The 19231-nt window shown below is 53.1% G+C and overlaps 1 protein-coding gene across 1 annotated transcript in view; it reads right to left on the bottom strand.

Annotated features, from left to right (window-relative positions):
- Positions 1-1855: 1855 nt before the first annotated feature.
- TIE1 (tyrosine kinase with immunoglobulin-like and EGF-like domains 1) overlaps positions 1856-19231 on the bottom strand; it is a 19535-nt gene continuing 2159 nt past the window's right edge. Inside the window, exons 3-24 of the mRNA XM_005866086.2 lie at positions 17236-17553; positions 17048-17158; positions 15576-15731; positions 15335-15466; positions 15031-15171; positions 14682-14810; positions 13371-13516; positions 12749-12893; positions 11531-11689; positions 11246-11383; positions 10755-11051; positions 10021-10311; positions 9489-9679; positions 6723-6933; positions 6439-6549; positions 6033-6223; positions 4961-5074; positions 4785-4855; positions 3607-3647; positions 3426-3522; positions 3244-3343; positions 1856-2326 (exon numbers count right to left, since the gene is read on the bottom strand). Of these exons, the coding sequence (XP_005866148.1) occupies positions 2255-2326; positions 3244-3343; positions 3426-3522; positions 3607-3647; positions 4785-4855; positions 4961-5074; positions 6033-6223; positions 6439-6549; positions 6723-6933; positions 9489-9679; positions 10021-10311; positions 10755-11051; positions 11246-11383; positions 11531-11689; positions 12749-12893; positions 13371-13516; positions 14682-14810; positions 15031-15171; positions 15335-15466; positions 15576-15731; positions 17048-17158; positions 17236-17553 (3362 nt within the window). The 3' untranslated portion in view covers positions 1856-2254. The remainder of the gene's footprint in view (positions 2327-3243; positions 3344-3425; positions 3523-3606; positions 3648-4784; positions 4856-4960; positions 5075-6032; positions 6224-6438; positions 6550-6722; positions 6934-9488; positions 9680-10020; positions 10312-10754; positions 11052-11245; positions 11384-11530; positions 11690-12748; positions 12894-13370; positions 13517-14681; positions 14811-15030; positions 15172-15334; positions 15467-15575; positions 15732-17047; positions 17159-17235; positions 17554-19231) is intronic.

Here is a 19231-nt window from a genome sequence, read left to right as displayed (position 1 = left end):
TTGATTGATTTCAGAGAGGAAGGAAGAGGGAGAGAAAGAAACATCAATGATGAGAGAGAATCCTTGATTGGCTGCCTTCTGCACGTCCCCTACTGCACACCCCCTACTGGGGATCGAGCCTGCAACCTGGGCATGTGCCCTTGATTGGAAACGAACCTGGGACCTTTCAGTCTGCAGTCTGATACTCTTTCCACTGAGCCAAACCGGCTAGGGCTTTTTTTTTTTTTTTTTAAGATTTAAATGTTTTCATTTATTTTTAGAGAGGGAGAGGAGAAAGGGAAACATCGATGTGAGAGAAACATCAATCGGCTGCCTCCCGCACACCCTCTACCCAGGATCAGGCCTATAGAGTCCAGCACAGGCTGGCCCCTGACACCTTTCTGGATTCATTACCCTCACAGAGCTATGTTCTCCCCTTATTACAGCCACATGGAACTCTTTGCAGCTCCCGAACACACACATGGCACAGGTGGTGTTTCCCCTGCCAGGATTTTTCCTCGGGTGAGCCCCTGCTTCTTCTTCATGGCCATATTAAAATGTCACTTTCTCTGGAAAAGCTTTCCTGACTCCATCTCCGTCCTACATGTGCTTCCCAGGTACCCTCCCTCTCTATAGCATACTCTTCTATTTTTTTGTTTGTTTACATATCTGTCTCCCCACAGGGGCATCTTTGTTTGTTTATTGGTCCCCATCAGGGACAACTTTGTAATCCCCACATCCGTGGCCTGGCAATATCCCTGCAGTGTATCTGAAATGAAATTTCACTTTAGCAAATCCCATCTCTCTCATCCTGCATAGCTTTCCATTTACTCCAGTTAATTTCTTCTTCTTAAATTCAGCTCCACACGCCAGCCATTCAGGTCTTTTTGGAATACAGATGCTGATAACCCCTACCTCACCCCATTTATCTTCCTGCACTTGTATGTATTATCTGCTGATATTGAGCACTATGTACAAGGCCCAGTGCTGTGGAAACTGTGCCTGTGTGATCTCATTTAGTGCTAACAATAGTCAGGTAGCTATTACTAACCCCATTTTTCAGAGAGGTTAAGTGACTTGACCAATTTCACACAGATAATGATATAGCAAGGACTTAGACATGGGCCTGTGTGATTCCAGAATCTGTGCTCTTAATTATAACACCATACCATGTTATGCGTTCTTTGATTTCATCTGATTCACTGAAAAAAATGTGTGAAGCAAGAAAAGTGTTGTTTCCTAAAGATCAGTGAGAGGCCAGCAGCGAGAAACCAAAAGGATAGGCAAGCCTGAAGGCCACATGGCATGGAGTAGGACATGGGACTAGCTTTCAGGACAGGGAGCACCTCCCAACACACTTGGAGACCCTGAGGAAGGCATAGGAGTTCTACTATGGCTGGCTGAAAATGCCTTCCTCTTTTGGGGCCCATATGCTGGGCAGTAAGGTGGCTACCAAGCCAGGAAAGGCTGCCTAGAGACATAAAGAAAAATGGGAGCTCCAGACAGGCCAGAATCTGTCTGGTGCTGAGATGTCAGTTTGAGCCGAGGCTGGGCTGCAGCTGACCCTGGCATGGACTGTTTGGACAGAGCAAAGAATGCTAGGCTGGCAGCTACCTAGAGATACAGGGAGACATGTTGGTGATAGGGCAGGAGAGTAGAGAAGAGATCAGGGGAAAACTGGACTTCTCATATAGCCAAGATGTAGGGGTGGTATAGGTGTGAAATAGTTCTTCCAGAACACCTCCCATCATGGAGAAGCAATCCTAACAGGGGGACCAGGTCTACAAAAGTGTTTCTTTTCCTGGAAAGTCTAGTTTCTCTGTCTTTGGTTCAGCTTTTCCCTGGGATTGGCCAGCAGTAAAAGGAACACATTGGATGGAGCTTCTCAGAGCATTTATTTTTTCTGATTACAAGGCCAGGAGTGGGGAGCAGCTGAATAGGGGATGTTAGCGATTTGAGGGCTGGCTTGGGTGGAGGAGCGGAAGCAGAGGGTTGAGTGTGGGGAGTAGGAGAGGAGCACATATGTGGAGCAGGCGAACTAGGAGGAAGGATGTGAAGGCAGCTGTAAGAGTAATGCAGGGGGCAGGGGAGCAACTTCAAAGGATGAGGACCCAATTCCCCTAAGCCCACCCCTTCCCTGGATCCCCTCTTGTCTTCCTTAAGTTAAAAAAAAATCCTTGAGGCAGCTCAGGTCAGAGGCTACAAGGATCAGAAGTCACAGGTTGGAGAGCGGTTTGCTCTGACCAGCAGAGCCAGGTTCTGCCTGGACAGCAGCTCAGGCCTCCTCAGCTGTAGCGTCGATGCCCGCGTAAGTGAAGTTCTCGAACAGTGACATGTTCACATAAGCCTGGGGAGCAGAGCAAACTTTAGTGGGGTCCGGGGATGGGGGTCTGGAGGTCCTTGACTTCCATGTGGTTGGGGTATCTTAAAAGACACTGGTTTGTTCTGGAGACTCAAGAATCCTCCACCAGCCCAAAACAGAAGGGCTTTGCACCACAGTTGGAGGCTCAGGTGAGAGGCCCTTGACACAGTTGTTCGTTTTTTCATGCATTCATCCAATGGATTTTTTCTCATTTATTCATTCAATTCATTCATTCATTCACTTATTAATTTATTTATAAAGCCATTTTTGACAATTTACCTATCTACATGGTTATTTTGATCATTCCTTAATTAAGATACTCTACTAATTCCTATTGCTATTTAGTCATTAATTCATATGAGGAACTCTTTGCGTTTACAAAAGTATTACATTAATTGTGATATATTTCTTCATTTATATTTACTTGATAATTTGTTTATTTACATGGTTATAAGATTCAGTTATTTAACTTTGTGTTTATTTATGATTATATCATGTGAATATATCATCTATCCGCTAATTCTATTCATTCATTTCCTGTACCATTCATCCATTCATCCATCCATATTCTCAGCTGACCACCTATGCATTGCACTCTGGCTCTGTGACAGGTGAGGAGAGGTGTCCTAGATGAGAAAGGGCTGATGGCGTCAGCAGAGGAGGGCAGGCAAGCAGTCTGGGACCTGGGACCTGGAGAGGGATTTGCTGCTGGGGCTAGTAGTGGCCTTGGAAAAGTTTAGAAGGACCTAATGTCCAACCTATTGAGAGCTGGAAAGGGGGCCTGGTCTAGCTGTGGTGGCAACTAGTGGTGAGGATGGGCACCCAGAGGCTGATGCTGGCTCCTATGCAAGGGCAGTCCTGTGAGCCTGGTGAGCACTAGCCTCATCACCCCGCCTCCTCACCTTCCTGGCTTCCAGCATTCGGCCCAGCTGCAGCGCAATCTGGGCAAAGGGGGGTCGCTCGTTTGGGCGGTCTCGCCAGCACTGACGCATCAGTTCGTACCTGCAGATGGGACATTACTGAGATGAGGGGTTGGGCCAACTGGGGTGATGGGGTCACAAGGCTCAAGGCTGAGGCAACTCACACTTCATCATCACAGTTCCGAGGCTGCTCCATGCGGTAGCCCTGAGGCAGCTTCTCATAGAGCTCAGCACAGGTCATGCCACAGTAGGGTGTGCCCCCTGCAGGAGGGGACAAAGCTCCCTCAGCCCAGGGCCCCAGAAGGGTAAGATGGGGCACCCTGGGGGATGGGAATTGGGACTTACCAAGGCTCACGATCTCCCAGAGGAGGACCCCAAAGGACCAGCTGAAATGAGGAGGATGCACTTAGTTACCTTTAGGCCCTGGGGCCAGCATTTTAGTGTCTACCTACCCCAGGTTTGTAGCCCATCCCAGCCTCTGCACGTGTCTATTCTGTAAGTATTGGCCGTGGCCAGTTGTGGTCTCTGCTCCATTGAAATTCCTTCTTGGTTCCACCCAGGCTCAATGTAATCATAGCTAACATTTTTATCGCACATTTACTATGGGCCGGGCACTGATCATTTAATGTATATGTTCATACATTAAACCCTCACACCAACCCTATGACATAGGTACTGTCCTTATCCCCATTTTATAGATGGCAACACTGAGGCAATGAGAGGCTAGCTGGCTTGCCCAAGGTCACACAAAGAGTAAGTGGCAGAACTGGGATTCAGACCCTGGTAATCTGACTCCAAAGCCCTTGCTCTTAACTGGCTCTTATAGTGTAACAACCCCCGTGCATGTGAAAGCCAGGTGAGGCCAGGGTAGGAGTTTTAGTGGGGGGAGGGAATCTAGGGGGTTTGGAAGCAGAAGAAGGAAGTAGGCAAGTGATGGTCAGAGGGGTGATCATGTGGTGGACAGTGAGCCAGGCAGGCCAGGGCTTGGGCAAATAGGCAGAGCCATGACTGGAGGGCTGGGCAGGCTCCTTTTCCCAGAGAGAGGGGCAGGAGTGTGCCAAGATGATTGTCTGGAGATAGGAGCACAGAGAAGGAGTCTTTGGGGTCGTGTTCTGGTTAGGCCCTCATATGGGGATGACCCTGCCCTTTAGAGAGGAAGGTAAGAACATTCCTGAGTGGTCTCTCCCCATTGACCTGGGCATTATCCACCAGCACCCCAAACCTCTCTAAGACATCTCCCAGTCTCTTACACAAACACTGCCCTAAACTACCCTACCCCAATCCTACCCCTAAAACACCTTCTAAGACAAAATTTCCTTCCAGCTAGGTCCCCTACCTTCTCACTAAGATGCTGGGCATCACCAAGGTATACTCAAGATACACCTGCATCATACCTGTGCCACACCTGGAACACAGCCTAGGGGCCTTGGACTACCCGAGACATGTATGAAATATGTCCAGGTTATGCCTGTGTGCAACCTTGGGAGACCAAGCCCTCCTACCCCTTCCTGCCCCACACTCACACATCACTCTTGGTGGTATAGACGCTGTAGTTCAGGGACTCAATGGCCATCCAGCGCACAGGGAGCCGCCCCTGGGAGAGAGTGGGTTTGAGGGGTTGGGTGAGGAGGAAGGGCCTGTTTAGAGGGCTCTGGGGAGCAGGACCAGGCATGGAATCTGAGGGAGGACTGAGACTTACCATTGTCTTCTTCACATAGACCTCCTCCCCACGAGAAAGGCCGAAGTCGGCAATCTTGGAGGCCAGGTTCTCTCCGACCAGCACATTTCGGGCAGCCAGGTCCCTGTGGATGAACTGGAGGCACAGTGAGAAGTCAGGGAAGACTGGGAATGAGTAAGCCCAGGACTCCTGGGCCAGTGAAGGATCCTACCCCATAGCCAGTTTTCATGGCCTTTAGTAGCCCTTACCCTCAGAGCCTTTAGCAGCCCTTACCCTTCTTCCCACCCACCCAGGTCTTCTCCTGGAACATCAACTCCTGCCTGAGAAAAATCATAGTGCTGCCTGCTGTCATCCCTTCCTTTCTGTGATATGTCTATGGCCAAGCTCAGGTGTATCCCTCTTCCTGGGGCCATGGTGGGTATTTCCCCTCTTTGCATGGTTCTACCTTTCTCTCCCTTAATTGATGAGGGTGGGGAAGGCCCTTCTCTTCCCAAATTGACCCTTTCTCTTGAGTTCCAAGTCTCCACTCAACCCTCCACCTTCCTCAGAGATCTCTTTCCATCAACTCCTCCCTCTGTGCTGTGTCCCCCTGCTTTCAAAGATACTCAAAACTTTACTACGTTTAAAATGCCTTCTCTGTCTCATGTTCCCTACTACTGCTGTTCCTCTCTCCTTTCATTCAAGCAGGGTATCCTTGGGTTTGTGTTACAGCCTCCACTCTCTGCTCCTCCTTTACCTTCTCCTGATGGGTCTCCCTCCCTTACTATTAGCATCACCACCTAATGGTGACAGTTTCCAGATTGTTGTCTCCAGCCCAGGCCTCTCTCCTGAGTTCTAGGCTGGTATCTACAACTGCTAACTCAACACCTCCATCAAGATGTTCCTCAAATGCTTCAAATGCAATACCTCCTCCAGACCTGTTTCTCGTCCTGTCCTTGGGGCCAGCACTTGGGGTCATTTCCTTTTCTCAATTCCTCAATCCCACATCCAACCAGAGCCTGCTTATTTTATCTCCTGAGGTCGGCCCATTGGTCCCCCCTCCTCCCTTTAACACCCCTTCCCTCCCTGCACTCACACTCACACACACACATACCTGCTTCTCACTCAGGTACTGCATGCCATTGGCAGCATCACTGGCAAAACGTAGCAGCTGCCGGGAACTGAGGGTGGAGGCTGTTCCATGTTCTCGGGCAAAAACTGGGTCTGTTTCCAGGACCCGGCTTTTCCGCAGAAAATCTAGCAAGTTTCCATAGGGGGCATATTCGATAGCAATATACAAGTAACCTGGGAGGTGGGGAGATACATGGTGGGAGTTTATATACAGGCAAGCTGGTGGCAGCAAGTCCCCAACAATAGTAGACAGGGAGCATAAGGCATGGAGGAGAATGAATAGTGATGGTTAGGTAACCTGAAGCTCCCAGCAAGGTACTGATGTGGAGGAAGTGATGGCTAATAATGGGGGTTTCGAAAAAGGGGTAGGTGATAAGATGGGGGCTCACCTCGGTTCTCACAGGCTCCTAAGAGGTTGATGATATTGGGGTGATGCCCCAATTTGCACAGAACTTCCAGTTCTCCCGCAAAGTCACGATGGTCATTTTCAGAGGCGTATTCTGTGTAAAGAATCCAGTATCACTTTTGCCAGAAATAATTCTGGAGAAAGGACATGAGCTGGTAAGGGCTGAGGTCAGTTACTGGAGGGAGCAAGATGGGGCCTGGGATCTGTAGGACAAAGGAGAGGGTCAGGAGTGGGGTGGGGTGGGGTCAAAGATCACTCCCAGCAGACCTTTCAGCATCTTGATCGCTGCGTTCATCTTGAGCCCGTCCTTCTTGATCATGGCCCGGATAACCTGGCCGAAGTTCCCCTCCCCGATGAGGTCCTCAAAGGTGATGTCCTCCCACTCCAGCACCGGGTAACTCAGCGGCTCAGGCTGTGGTTTTGGTCGCCGGGTCAGCGTCAACGTGCCTGAGCTGAACTGCAGGATGGTCTCCTCACCCTTCATAGGATGGGACAAGTGGGCAGACAGTCCATGCAAGAGACATGTGGTCAGCAAGAGGCACCAATAGACAAAGAGTGGTTAGATAACGGAGACCCAGACAGAGGGCATCTGGTGGCCAGCTAGGGACACACACACAGCAGAGAGCATACTGAGGCAGAACCATAGGAGATGGAGCCATGGGTGGGCCGTTGGGTGGACAGATGTCCACTGAGAGAGGCTGTAGCCTGGGGGTCAGGTGTGTGGGGCACGGAAAGAACAAGGAATAGGTAAAGTCACTAGAGGCCACAATCTAAGTCAATGGGAGGATGATATATCTAACATTTGAAATAGAAAGGAATTGGAATGAGTTGTGATGGGAAGCAGTGAGCTGATCCCACAACCAGGCTTTTTTGTCACCAAGGATGCTCTGGAGAGGACTTCAGCCTAGGGCAGTGGGCTAGGGTTCTTTCTTTCTTTCTTTCTTTCTTTCTTTCTTTCTTTCTTTCTTTCTTTCTTTGTTACTTAATTATTTTTTTACACTGATTCTTAGAGAGAGAGAGAAATATTAATGTGAGAGTGAAACATCGATCATCTGCCTCCTGCATGCCCTCTACTGGGGACAGAGCCCCCAACCCCAGCATGTACCCTGACTGGGAATCAAACCAGCAAGCCTTTGGTGCCCCCCAACTAACTGAGCCACACTGGCCAGGGCTAGGTTTCATTTATTGAGCACATTCCTAGCTCTAAGCCAGTGGAGGAGCTTTCTTCTCCATAGCAGTAGAAGCAGAGTTATCACCATCCACCCACTTGGCATTCGCCCATAGCTCTAAAACCACCCTGGGGCCTAAAGATAGAAAGACCATAACAAAGAGGAATGTTTGTCATTGCTCCCAACTGAGAAGGAGCTGGACCACCTGGGCAAGGCTGACAGCAGAAAAAGGAAACAGTAGAACAGGACAAGGTTAGCTGCCAATATGAGAACAGGAAGAGGTGCTAAGACAGCCATGATGGGGGACTCCCAGCTTGATGGGAAAGGGGTGGGGACATGGGTCACACTGATTTGCATGAGACACGGACAGCTGAAGGCACACACCAGTGTGCACATGCATGTTCTAGCAGTGGTACTGTATGCAGGCGCATCCATGCAGAGGTCCACATGGACATGTGCACATGGAGGAGCACAAGCAGAGGGACAGAGGCATACACACATGGCAGTGCTCATGGGGATATACACATGGCACACACTCATGGCACCCACCCACACAGGCACATGTAGCAGGGGTATATCTTGGTATATGTTAGCATAACACATATGTTAAAAGCTGCTTTCCTACCTCCTTTTCCCAACATTTGTACCCATTACCCTCCCCACCATAGCAGTGGCGGCTTTTGGTACACACTGACCGAAGGGGAAGGGCCCATGCAGCCTGAACAAAGAAGCCAATTGAATCTCTGAAAGGGGTTTTTTAAGCATGGAAGAGACAATAGCTTCGGACACTAGGCTTTCTATCACAAGGATTAGCCCTCGAGAGAGAAGAGGGTCTTTTTTTGAAATGCCAGAGCTTGGTTGTAAATATCAAGAGCCCAGGCATGGAGGAAAAAGGGCAGAGTTCAGGTCATAAGTTACAACAGTGGCAAAGATCTCAGAGGAGACAGGAGCAAGGAGAGGGAGAGAGGTGGGAGGAGGTGAGAAATGGAGGTGACAAGATGAGCGGACACGGTCCTGGAAGATGAGCCTGCACCCCGCCCTCACTCCTAAGGACTACAGGAGGACAGAAAACTCAGACAGGTGTGCAGGGAAGCCAGGAAGAGTGGAGGTTTGTGTTTCCTTTCTCAAGGAGCGATGGGTGAGGCTGCAGGCCCAGCACAAGGCTATGGTGGTAGAAACAGCTGTATAAAGGGCAGTAACAATGGGTTTGAGGGTCGTAGGATATACTGTCCTCTGCAGGGTACAGGGAAGCACCCAGAGTCCTTAAGTCTCCCCATGGAAGCCCTGGGATTGGAAGGATGGAGGATGGGATGAGTAGTTCACAGAATGAGTAGTCTGTTGGCAGGAGGCCAGAGAAGGGCTGAGGCCATCAGCCACAGCTGTATGCAGATGGAAGCCGGCTCCCAGGTTGGGGAGGGCTTGTCAGGACAGAGGCCAGCATGAAGCTCGGGTGCCCCTCCACAATATCACCATGCTACGTAGGCTTAGATCACCCCCATGGAGAAGGGGGCGACTCCTGAAATGACCATAGTGAAATATAGACATGACCAAGTTATTTTGAATTAGGAATATGAAATGTTTCACCACTAATAGCAATGGGCTCATAAGCTGAGTTCAGTTTTAGAGAAATAAAGAAATGGGTATTTTATGCCCTTAGGTATCATTAGGTGTAGTTTTATACCTGCAACAAATCCTCTCTCTCTCTCTCTCTCTCTCTCTCTCTCTCTCTCTCTCACACACACACACACACACACACACAAACACATGCTCGGGTGTACAAGTACTTGTCTGTACATAGGTAGAAACATATATACATAGGGTCTGCATGCATGTGCCCCAGGGCTGGGACAGGTAAGTGACTGACCGATCCTGACTGGTAGGTGAAGGTGCGTCTGCGGTGCAGGCAGCTTCTGCGGATGCACACCAGGGTTAAGAGGGCAGCCAGGATGGTGAGGCATGTGGCAGACATGGAGCCCACCACAGCCAGGATCAGCTGTTGATCTAGGCCCTCTTGTGCTGCCCGGACCTCTTGGACTGGGCCCTCGCTCTGCAGCCCTGGACATAATAAGATGGGCAGATCATGGGGACCCCTGGGTCAGGAAACCCAGAGGACACCATGGGGTCACACAGAGGGAGAGGTCAGAGATCCCAGTACAAGGGAGGGATCCGGGATGTCAGGCCTAGGGCCCATGGGTGACTGGGGTGACATGATTTTCCCAGCACTAGGATAGAAGGTCATAAGAAGGGAAGGGCCAGGGTCCCCAGTACCAGGACTTGTATCACTTTTTGGGAAGGGCCTGGGATGCCCTAGCTCCAAGGCAGAGGATCATGTGGAGGGAGGGGTTGCTGAGTCTGACCCCAGGGCCTGGAAGTCCCCATGGACCCGGCTCTCTCACCGTTGCCCAGGGTAGACTCTTCTACCATCTTGCTCCAGTCACCGGGACCCTGGACACTGGCCCGCACACGGAAGAGGTAGCGTGTGCTGGCATTGAGGCCACGGACGATGGTGTTTGTCTCCTCGGGCCTGTCCACATCCATCCACAGTGGGTCTCCTGAGCCTCCAGCCACCTGCACCTCCACGATGTACTTGGATATAGGCCCAGCTGGAGCCTCTGGGCGCTGCCACGTGAGCTGGATCTCAGAGTCCGAAAGGGCCCGAGCATGGAGGTGTCGGGGCGCTGGGGGTCCTGAAGAGATGAGGATGGACAGGCAGGGCTCAGACAGGACCAAGTTATGGAGCTGTGGGTCAGCTAGGTCATCCGCTCTAGTGGTGTCCCCTCTGAGGACCCCAGAATGGGAGCTACCCTGCCAACCTCCTCCTTCCATCTTGGACTGACTTCCTCTCCCTATGATCTCCTTCACCCTTGAGTTCCTGCTTCCCCTTAATTCTCCTTACATCCCAGGAGTCCTAGGTCCTCCTCATGTCCCCCTTGCCCTGTGTTGCCCCTGTCCCATGTCCTCCCATGTCCATGTATGCTTGATGCTGTAGGTCCTCCTATGCCATGTTTTCCTTGTGCCCTGGGGTTTCTCCACATCCATCCAGTGTCCTGTAACCTCCCATGTCCCTTTGGGTCTCATGTGTCCCCTGTCCTCTCCTCACTCTGAGCCCTTCTCCCCTTCTCGAGCATACCGCTGAGGGGCAGAAGCACGCGTGCCGGGGGCGAGGCAGGGCCCAGGAGGGTGCAGTGGTAGAGCCGCACATCCAGCTGGTAGTGGGTGCCAGGCGTGAGTCCCGTTAGGAGAGTGGTGCGGGCCTGGGGGGACGAGACGTTCTCCCGCCGCTCCTGTCCCCGTGCCCCGTCCCACAGGCGCAGCAGGAAACCATCGCCCACCAGTGGCCCAGGCACCGAGGGTAAGGACCAGCTCACTCGCAACCGGTCAGGGCCCTCCACATGCCAGCCCTCCAGCCATGGCTGCAACGAGGGCTCTGGGGCCAGAGGTCAAGGGTCAGAACTGTCCAGTGAGTCCTTGGGGCTGGACAGTGCAATGATCCTCAGGGGGCAAGGTGGGACAACCTCAAGTGGGAAAGGCAGGGGCCCAGGGAGTGATAAGATTGACAACCCTGAGTGCACGGGATAGTAATCCCTATGGGACAGGAAAGAATGACTCTTGGCTTCTCACCAGGACAGTCTGTGGTCATGAGGGTGGGAGGCCCCCAGGCCCCCTCCCCGCCTTCCCCTGGTCGGCTCAGCTGCACACGGACATTGTATCCTGTCTTCGGCCTCAGGTTCATTAAGGTCACATTCTCACTGGGGTCCACTGAGGGTGGGGTGCAACAGCATACATCATTCGGTCTTTTCCAGAAGCCACCATTCTCCCTTCAGCCCTTTCTTCCCCTTACACAACTCTCCCTCCCCTCATTCTTACCCAATACCGCTGTCCCACCCCAGCTCTCTCCCCACTCACCCACAATGGAGGACCAGGCCCTGGTGCTGTCCTGGGGCCGGTAGTGCAGGCGGACAGAGGTAATGGGTCCGTCCCCAGAGTAGGAGACCAGCGGGGACACCACAAGCTGGCGGCTCTGCTTGGCCAGGAGCCCAGGAGCAGTCAGGGGCACCGGGGGTACTGCCAGGAGACTCAGGGTAAGGCATGGCCCAGAAAGCCCACCCAGTCCTCAGAGACATGAGAGGACTCTGGCCAACAAAGACACCGTGGGTCTCGGTTTGGATCTGGACTGGGGAGGCCAACTTCAACAGATGACCAGAGTGGCCAGGGCCCAAGGATGAAAGAGTTATGCCCCCCTGGGCAGCATGGGCACAAGGATCTAGCACTATGATACATGTTTAAGTGCATCATCTAATTTACTCTTCATAGCAACCCTGTCAAGTGAGCGCTGATATCTTCACTTTACAGAGAGAAACAAGCTATGAGGGGCTAAGTAACCTGCTTAAGGCAATGAAGCTAGGAATTTGTAGAGTGAGGATTAGAACCTAAATTGTCTGGGTACAAAGCCTGGGGGAAGTGAGAAGAGAAAGGCTGGAGGTGGAGCCCTAGGGCCATGCTAATATTTCCTGGTGGTGGGGAGCTGCAGAGTGGTGGAAGGGGCATGGTGAGCAAGTGGGAAGAGTGAGAGGGGGACTGAGAAGTCTGGGTCTTACGTGGGGAGGAGGGAGTGCGGGGACCAGAGGGAAAGAAGAACCAAGAGGTGGCAGGGGGTGTGAATGGCCAAGGCTTATGGTGCTGGAGAAGGTGAAGGGACACCTGGACCAGGTGGGCATGCTCTTTTCTGAGCAGTCCTGGGCACTGGCAGCTCCCTCCTCATTTCACCTCTGGGTCACCCTCTCCTGACACGAGTGCCCTATGGTGTGGGTCAGAGGGCGAAGTAGCATCCCAGAGGCAGAGAGGTAAAGGCCACTGTGTGTCTGTGGGAGGTGGAGAGGGCAAGCATGGCCAGGCAGGAAGCTGGGTGAGGCCAGGGGGTGTCCCATTTTGGGGGCACAGGATGTCTTTTCCAGATGGGACTGAGCGGTACTCCCACTCTGGCACTGTCCAGCCTAGATCTCTGGTTGACCATATGCCCTCTTCTTTGCCTGGGCCACGACCTGAGATGCCCTTGCCCTTTCTGCTACGATGCCCAGTCTGAGCAGCACCAGCTAGTGTCCATCCTCCATGGACATCACTGACCTTTGACATTGACCTTGAAGCGCCGGCTGTCCTGACCACCAGATGTGGACACGCGGCATTCCCAGAGTCCACTGTCCCCAAGAGCCAAACTCGGCACCTCGAACTCAGCTGTAGTCCTATCTGGCTCCACAATGGCCTTGGTAGACTGAGAGAGACAGGGGAAGGGGACAAACCAAAGACAATGTATATCCATGTGGCAGGTACACATCTGTCTAGACCAGTGGTTCTCAACCTGTGGGTCGCGACCCCCTTGGGGGTCGAACGACCCTTTCACAGGGGTCGCCTAAATATATCCTGCATATCAGATATTTACATTACGATTCATAACAGTAGCAAAATTACAGTTATGAAGTAGCCTCGAAAATAATTTTATGGTTGGGGGTCACCACAACATGAGGAACTGTACTAAAGGGTCGCAGCATTAGGAAGGTTGAGAACCACTGGTCTAGACTGATGAGGGGACAGAGGCCAGGAGGCAGCCCCTCAACAATCAGTTAGACCCCATTTGAACTTTCCTCAGGCCAGTGGGTAGAGCTGGCAGAAAGCCGTAGGGGTCAGAGGTCTGACGGACCAACTGTAAGGCTGGCGGTCAGGGGCCCTGGGTTGGGATGCGGGGGCTGACCAGGAGGACGGTGCCGTCTGGCTTGCGGAGCTCCATGTTGCCTGGTACTGGGAAGGGGTTTCCAGCAGCTGCACAGTTGATACGGGGCATCGTCCCAAAGTTGAACTCCAGTTCTGAGGCCACATCTAGGATCTGGGGGATCCGGTCTGGGGAGAGGAAGGACACTTATCCTGGAGCCATCACGGGGGCAGACACATGACCACCAAAGTGCCCTTCATCCTGTGTCATGCATCTCAGTGGAGGCACTGCCGTCTGCCCAGTCACTCACTCAAGCCTGAAAGCCAGGTCCCGTGTGAGTCCTCTAAGGCCCTGTGATCAGCCGCAGAGTCTATCTCTTGCACCCCCACCTCCTAAGATCCTTTCATACCGAAACCAGGGCCTTCACAGCCTCAGCCTCATGACTAGAACACGAGCCCTGCACAATCATTTGGGGTCTCCCGGCAGCTGGGGTCCTTTCTTAAACACAAATCTGACTACCTTGTGCCTCTTCAACAATTCCTTCCTGTCCCCATCATATTAAGTGCAAACTATTGCCTGCCATTCAAAGTCCCCAAGATGTGACCTCTTCTGACCACTCCCCAGCCTCCCCTTACTCCACTCTCCTGGTCCCCAAGCTTTTGTCCATGCTCTCTGCCCAGCCATCTCTCTTGAAAGTAAAGGGATGGTAAATATTTTTCCATGCAAATGGAAAAGAAAAATATCACATGATCTCACTCATTTGTGGAATATAATGAACAACATAAACTGAAGAACAAAAATAGAGCCAGAGCAGGGAAAAATATATTGGAATATAATAGAAGTAATCCTATTATTTGCAGATTTTTTTAAAATATATTTTATTGATTTTTTTACAGAGAGGAAGGGAGAGAGATAGAGAGTTAGAAACATCGATGAGAGAGAAACATCGATCAGCTGCCTCCTGCACATCTCCTACTGGGGATGTGCCTGCAACCCAGGTACATGCCCTTGACCGGAATCGAACCTGGGACCTTTCAGTCTGCAGGCCGACGCTCTATCCACTGAGCCAAACCGGTTTCGGCATAGCCATCTCTCTTTTGTCCTTCATATTCCATCTCAGATCTCACCTCTTCCAAGAAGCCCTCTCTGACCGCCTCAGAGTGTTCAGGGCCTCCTCTGGGCTACCACTCACTCTGGGCTTCTGCTCATCTCTATACGGATGGTATAGATTGGGTGGTGAGAACTGCTCCCAGACCATGAGCTCCCTGAGGGCAGGACTTAGAGCATTAACAGGGAGATGCGTCTGGTGAAGGCTGGCTTATCTTGAAGGACCTGAGACCCCTGTGTTCATACCTGACTTCTCACAGTGCACTCCATGCCATCCGGGGGGGCAGACACAGCCACTGAAGCGGTCACAAGTGCCGCCATTCTGACACTGGCACTGGAGGCTGCAATCCGCCCCGAAATGACCAGGGGCACAGGCTGGAAGCAGAAAGGGTATGTTAGAGGGGCACAGGTCAGGGGGGCAACAAAGGCTCGGCTGGGGCCTGAGTAATGACAGGCTGGGTGGAGAGGGCATTGGTCCGGTGAGCAGGGGACTGTGGAGGGCCTGGTGTGCAAGTCAGGGCCAGAGTAAAGGGTTCAGGCCAAGCTCGTGCCAGTTCTCTGGGTCAGGGACTGCGGAGAGTGGGTTAGTGCATACCTTCCTGGCACTGGCTTCCTCTCCAGCCAGATCCACAAGAACAGCCGTAGGGGTCTGGGAGGCAGAAGGTGAGGCCCCGGCAGCCTGATGTACTTGGGCACTGCTCCTGGCAGCTCTGCCCAAAATGGCCCTCTCTGCAGGCTGGGAAGAGGCCATGTGGTGTAGAGGTTTCTGTAGGTCCCAGGGTCCGGGACCTACTTGGTACTCTCTCATCCTTCAAGCTCCATCCCCATGATTCAAGGGTCTTTCTTCCCCCAGCCAGGCATCCTCTCCTACCTAGGTCCTAGCTCCCCCTCCTCCTTACCCTTCTCGCAGCGGGTGCCAGTGAATCCAGGGGGGCATACACACTCGCCATCCTGGTCATGGCAAACACCTCCATGCAGGCAGCCTGGGCATTCCTTGGTACAGCCTGGTCCCCAGCGCCCTGGCCCACAGCCTGGAGGAATGTGCTTTCAGCGGGTGACCCTCACCCACCTGACCACAGGAAGTACCCACAAGGCTCCCAACCTCCCACACCAGCCCCACCCCTGCTCCTAGCCCCTAACCGCGCACGATGAGCCGAAAGAAGGCACTGCCCAAGGGGCTGGCTTCCAGGTAGGTGGCACTGTAGATGCCGCTCATTGGTGGCTGTGCATCTGGGAGCTGCAGCAGGAACCGCCCATCCTGGGCCTCATGCCAGTCCAGGGTATAGAAGTAAGATCCTGAGGGGCATAAGCAGGTCAGGGGCCTCAGTACCACGTGAGAGCTGATGTCCCCTCCCTCTGCTCATCTCTGCTCAGGCCGAATCAATGTGCATCATGCACATCAAAGCACAGAAAGCGTTGGTACCCAAAAGCCAGAAAGCTGGGGAGCATCCTCTCATCATATCCACCAGCCAGTAAATCACAGTCCTGCTCAGTCTGTCTCCTCTCACCTCCAAAAGCGTCCTCTGCTTGCCAGGCCCACTGCCACCCACCACCCTGGTCCCCACTTTCCATAGCCTCCTAAGTGGTCGGTCTCTCTGCTTCCTGTCTCCCCCTTTCCCATCTTCCCTCTACTCAGCAGCCAGTGTGTATTTTTCTGCAACAAAGCCCGCTGCAGCTCCCTGCTTAACTTCTTCAGTAGTTCTCCACTGCCCTCAGGGTAATGCCCTAGCACATCATTTTCTTCACCCTTTGGTTACTGCATAGCCCTCTGGCCCCATACCTCTCCACAGCCTGCCTGCCTCCTAACATTCCTGAATTCCTGGACTGCTGGTTTCTCTTCCTGCCTTTGCTCTCCCTCCTTCTTTGTCTGGCCAATTCCCATTCCTCCTTTAGGGCACAGTTCAGGTGTTACCTACTCTGGGATTTCTCTCAGGAGCTCTCCCTCCAGGACCTGCAGACTCTAATATTAGACAATTGTGCCTGCCCCATGCCCTGCTTGGCTCTTTGCTTAGGACTGAATGGAGACTCTGGGGAGCCCAGGTCTACCTGACTATCCACATCACTTCAGAGGGCTTGGAGCTCAGGAGGCAAACCCCTTGACCTCAGGAGTCCAGGGACCCAAAAGGCAGCCAAAAGGCTGTGGGTCTGAGGGTCTCTGGGACCGTAGGGGAAAACAGCTTCCTCCATGGGATGGCTGAGCTCCCCAGGTGTGGCCAGGCCCCAGCACACATCTGGACAGATCTAGACTGTCCCTGTACTAGGACTTGGTTACCAGTTCTCTTCTTCCTCATGGGGCTGCTGCTCCCCGCCATCTGGGCTCTGTACCTGCTAGCTCCTAGGGGAGAGTCATAGGGGAGGGCTTAACATAATGTTAATTTGGGGGTGACAGGGGAGTAGGCAGGTGACCATGATGCCACCCGTCCTCTGGGTGCTGGAGGACAGCTCGGACCTAGAGGTGGATGCAGGTGCTTTCATGGACCTGGTCCAGGACATGTGGGGGCCCTGGAGATTGGCCAGGGGGGTAACAGGTATATGAGAATGACGGGTAGGTAAGGGGTGGCCATGGAGGTGTTGGGGTGTACCTGCCCGACCAGCTCAAATGCTCCCCTTACCGTTGCTCTTCCAGATCACGTCTGTCTGCTTCTCCTTGAGCACACGCGCGGAAAGCACAGCCGTGTCCCCTCTGTTCACCGTGTGTGTGACTTTGTCCGGGAGCAGCTGGGCTGCGGGGTGGATGGAGGGTGCGGTCAGAGGTCAAGGGCGGCCCCTCCTCTCCCTCCTGACAGGGGGCCAGACTCACCCCCAGGGCTGTTGTGCACGTAAAGGACGCTGGTGCGTCGGGCCCCGGAGCCGCCCACGCAGGAGAAGACGCCCACCAGGTCGGAGGGCTTGGAGAAGCCGTGCAGCGTGATCCGCTGCGAGCCGTTGCGGGCCAGCTGCGGCGGGGGCCGGGGCCGGGGCGTGCGCACGATGCGGTCGTCCTTCTCCAGCAGCAAGGCCTGGCCCCAGGCATCCGAGCCCCTGCCAGCGCCGACCTCCCCAGACACACAGGTCAGGTAGAACCGGTGCGGCTCCAAGCGGCGCAGGTCGGCCAGCAGCGTCAGGTCCACTGCTGCACCTGGGAAGGGACAGCAGTCCTGGGATCTGACGGGGTCCCCAGCCTCCCTCCCTCCCGCTCTTCCCCACCTTCGGGCTCTGCACTTGAACAGGCATTTCCGTCCCCAGCCCTTCCTGACCCTTCTGGGTGCACTGACCCCTTTCCCTTCAGCCTCTTCATCCTAAAAGAGCAAGAACAAAAACAAAGCCCCCTCCTTTCTCCTGCCAGATGGCTTCCCTTTGCAGCCCAGCTTTGGCAAGAATGATCTAGGCCCCCTGTCTCCTTTTCCTTTGTATTCCCTGTCAGTCCCCCTTTCCTGACCTGTCTCTCAAACAGCTCTGCCAAGGGAGCCGCTCTCCCTGCCCCCCACTACACTCTCCCTCACTAGGAATGTGCAGGCTGGGAGAGCCAAGGAGAATCGAGTGCTGGCAGAAATCTAGACGTGTTTGCAGTGCTGGGATTTAAGGCCGGAAAGGCTGGGATCTGCAGCCAGGTGGTTGTGGGGCAGAAAGGAAGAGAACTGTGGGCCCAGCAAAAAGCCAGAGAAAGAGGCCAGGCCTGGGCAGGCGCCGGCCAACGTGCAGAGACACAGGTGGGCCGCAGGTCTTTGTCTTCCATAGAACTCCCGGCCTTGCTGGAGAACAGACATGGACACACCTGTCAAATGCAGGGCGCCTTGCAGGGAAGCACAGACGATGGGTGCCTGACCCATTGCAGGGGACGAAGAGATGCCTTCTGGGAGATGGAGACCTCCCTGGAGGGTCTTAAAGCTGAGCAGGAGGACATAGAAGGGTGAGGAGAATAGCCAGGGGAGAGGTCAGTGGTAGGAAAGGGTATTCTAGGCAGAGGGCACAGCCTGAGTAAAGACATGGAATGAAAAATATTATGGTACGGATAGGGCAACGTCCAAATTCAGTGCGGCTGGGGCATGCAATGTAAGGCAGGGAGTGGGAGAAACCAAGTAGAGCCAGAGTCCAGGCCTGACTATGTGGAGCCCAGACTCCTCAACCCCATGACCCCATACCTTTCTGAGCCCCTCCTTCTCTGTCCCTGCCTGCTAACTGCCAAGTAATTAGTTTAAATGCCTCTTAGCTTATCCACTAATATTCTTCCTACGTCTCCCAGGGGTAAATGAGGCTAGCATCTGATGACCGCCTGCCATGTGCCAAGCATCTGATTTCCAAGGAATCCTCACACCCTTCAGTGAAGTTGCTGTCTTTCCATTTACAGAGGAGGGTGATCATTATTCTACAGGCTTCCTTGAGCAGCTCATTCTTTGTTATTATTGTTGTTGTTGTTTTTAATATATGTTTATTGATTTCAGAGAGGAAGGGAGAGGGAGAGAGAGAGATAGAAACATCAATGATGAGAGAGAATCACTGATAGGCTGCCTCCTGCACCCCCCCCCTGGGGATTGAGCCCACAGCCTGGGCATGTGTCCTTGACCAGAATCAAACCTGGGACCTTTCAGTCTGTAGGTTGACGCTCTATCCCCTGAGCCAAACTGGCTAGGGCAGTTCTCTCTTTTTTTGGCTTTAATGTCACCTCTGAGTCAATAACCCTGGGACAGCCTCTCAGCTTGGGCCTGCTTGTCCATCAGCCTTTCTCAAACCTGCGTCTTCTTTTTCTTTTTTTAAAAATATATATTTTTGCCGAAACCGGTTTGGCTCAGTGGATAGAGCGTCGGCCTGCGGACTGA

The sequence above is a fragment of the Myotis brandtii genome, unplaced genomic scaffold (assembly GCF_000412655.1).
Source record: "Myotis brandtii unplaced genomic scaffold, ASM41265v1 scaffold220, whole genome shotgun sequence".
Lineage (NCBI taxonomy): Eukaryota > Metazoa > Chordata > Mammalia > Chiroptera > Vespertilionidae > Myotis > Myotis brandtii.
The sequence above is the reverse complement of the archived record's forward strand: the minus strand, read 5'-3'. Positions and strand labels throughout refer to the sequence as shown.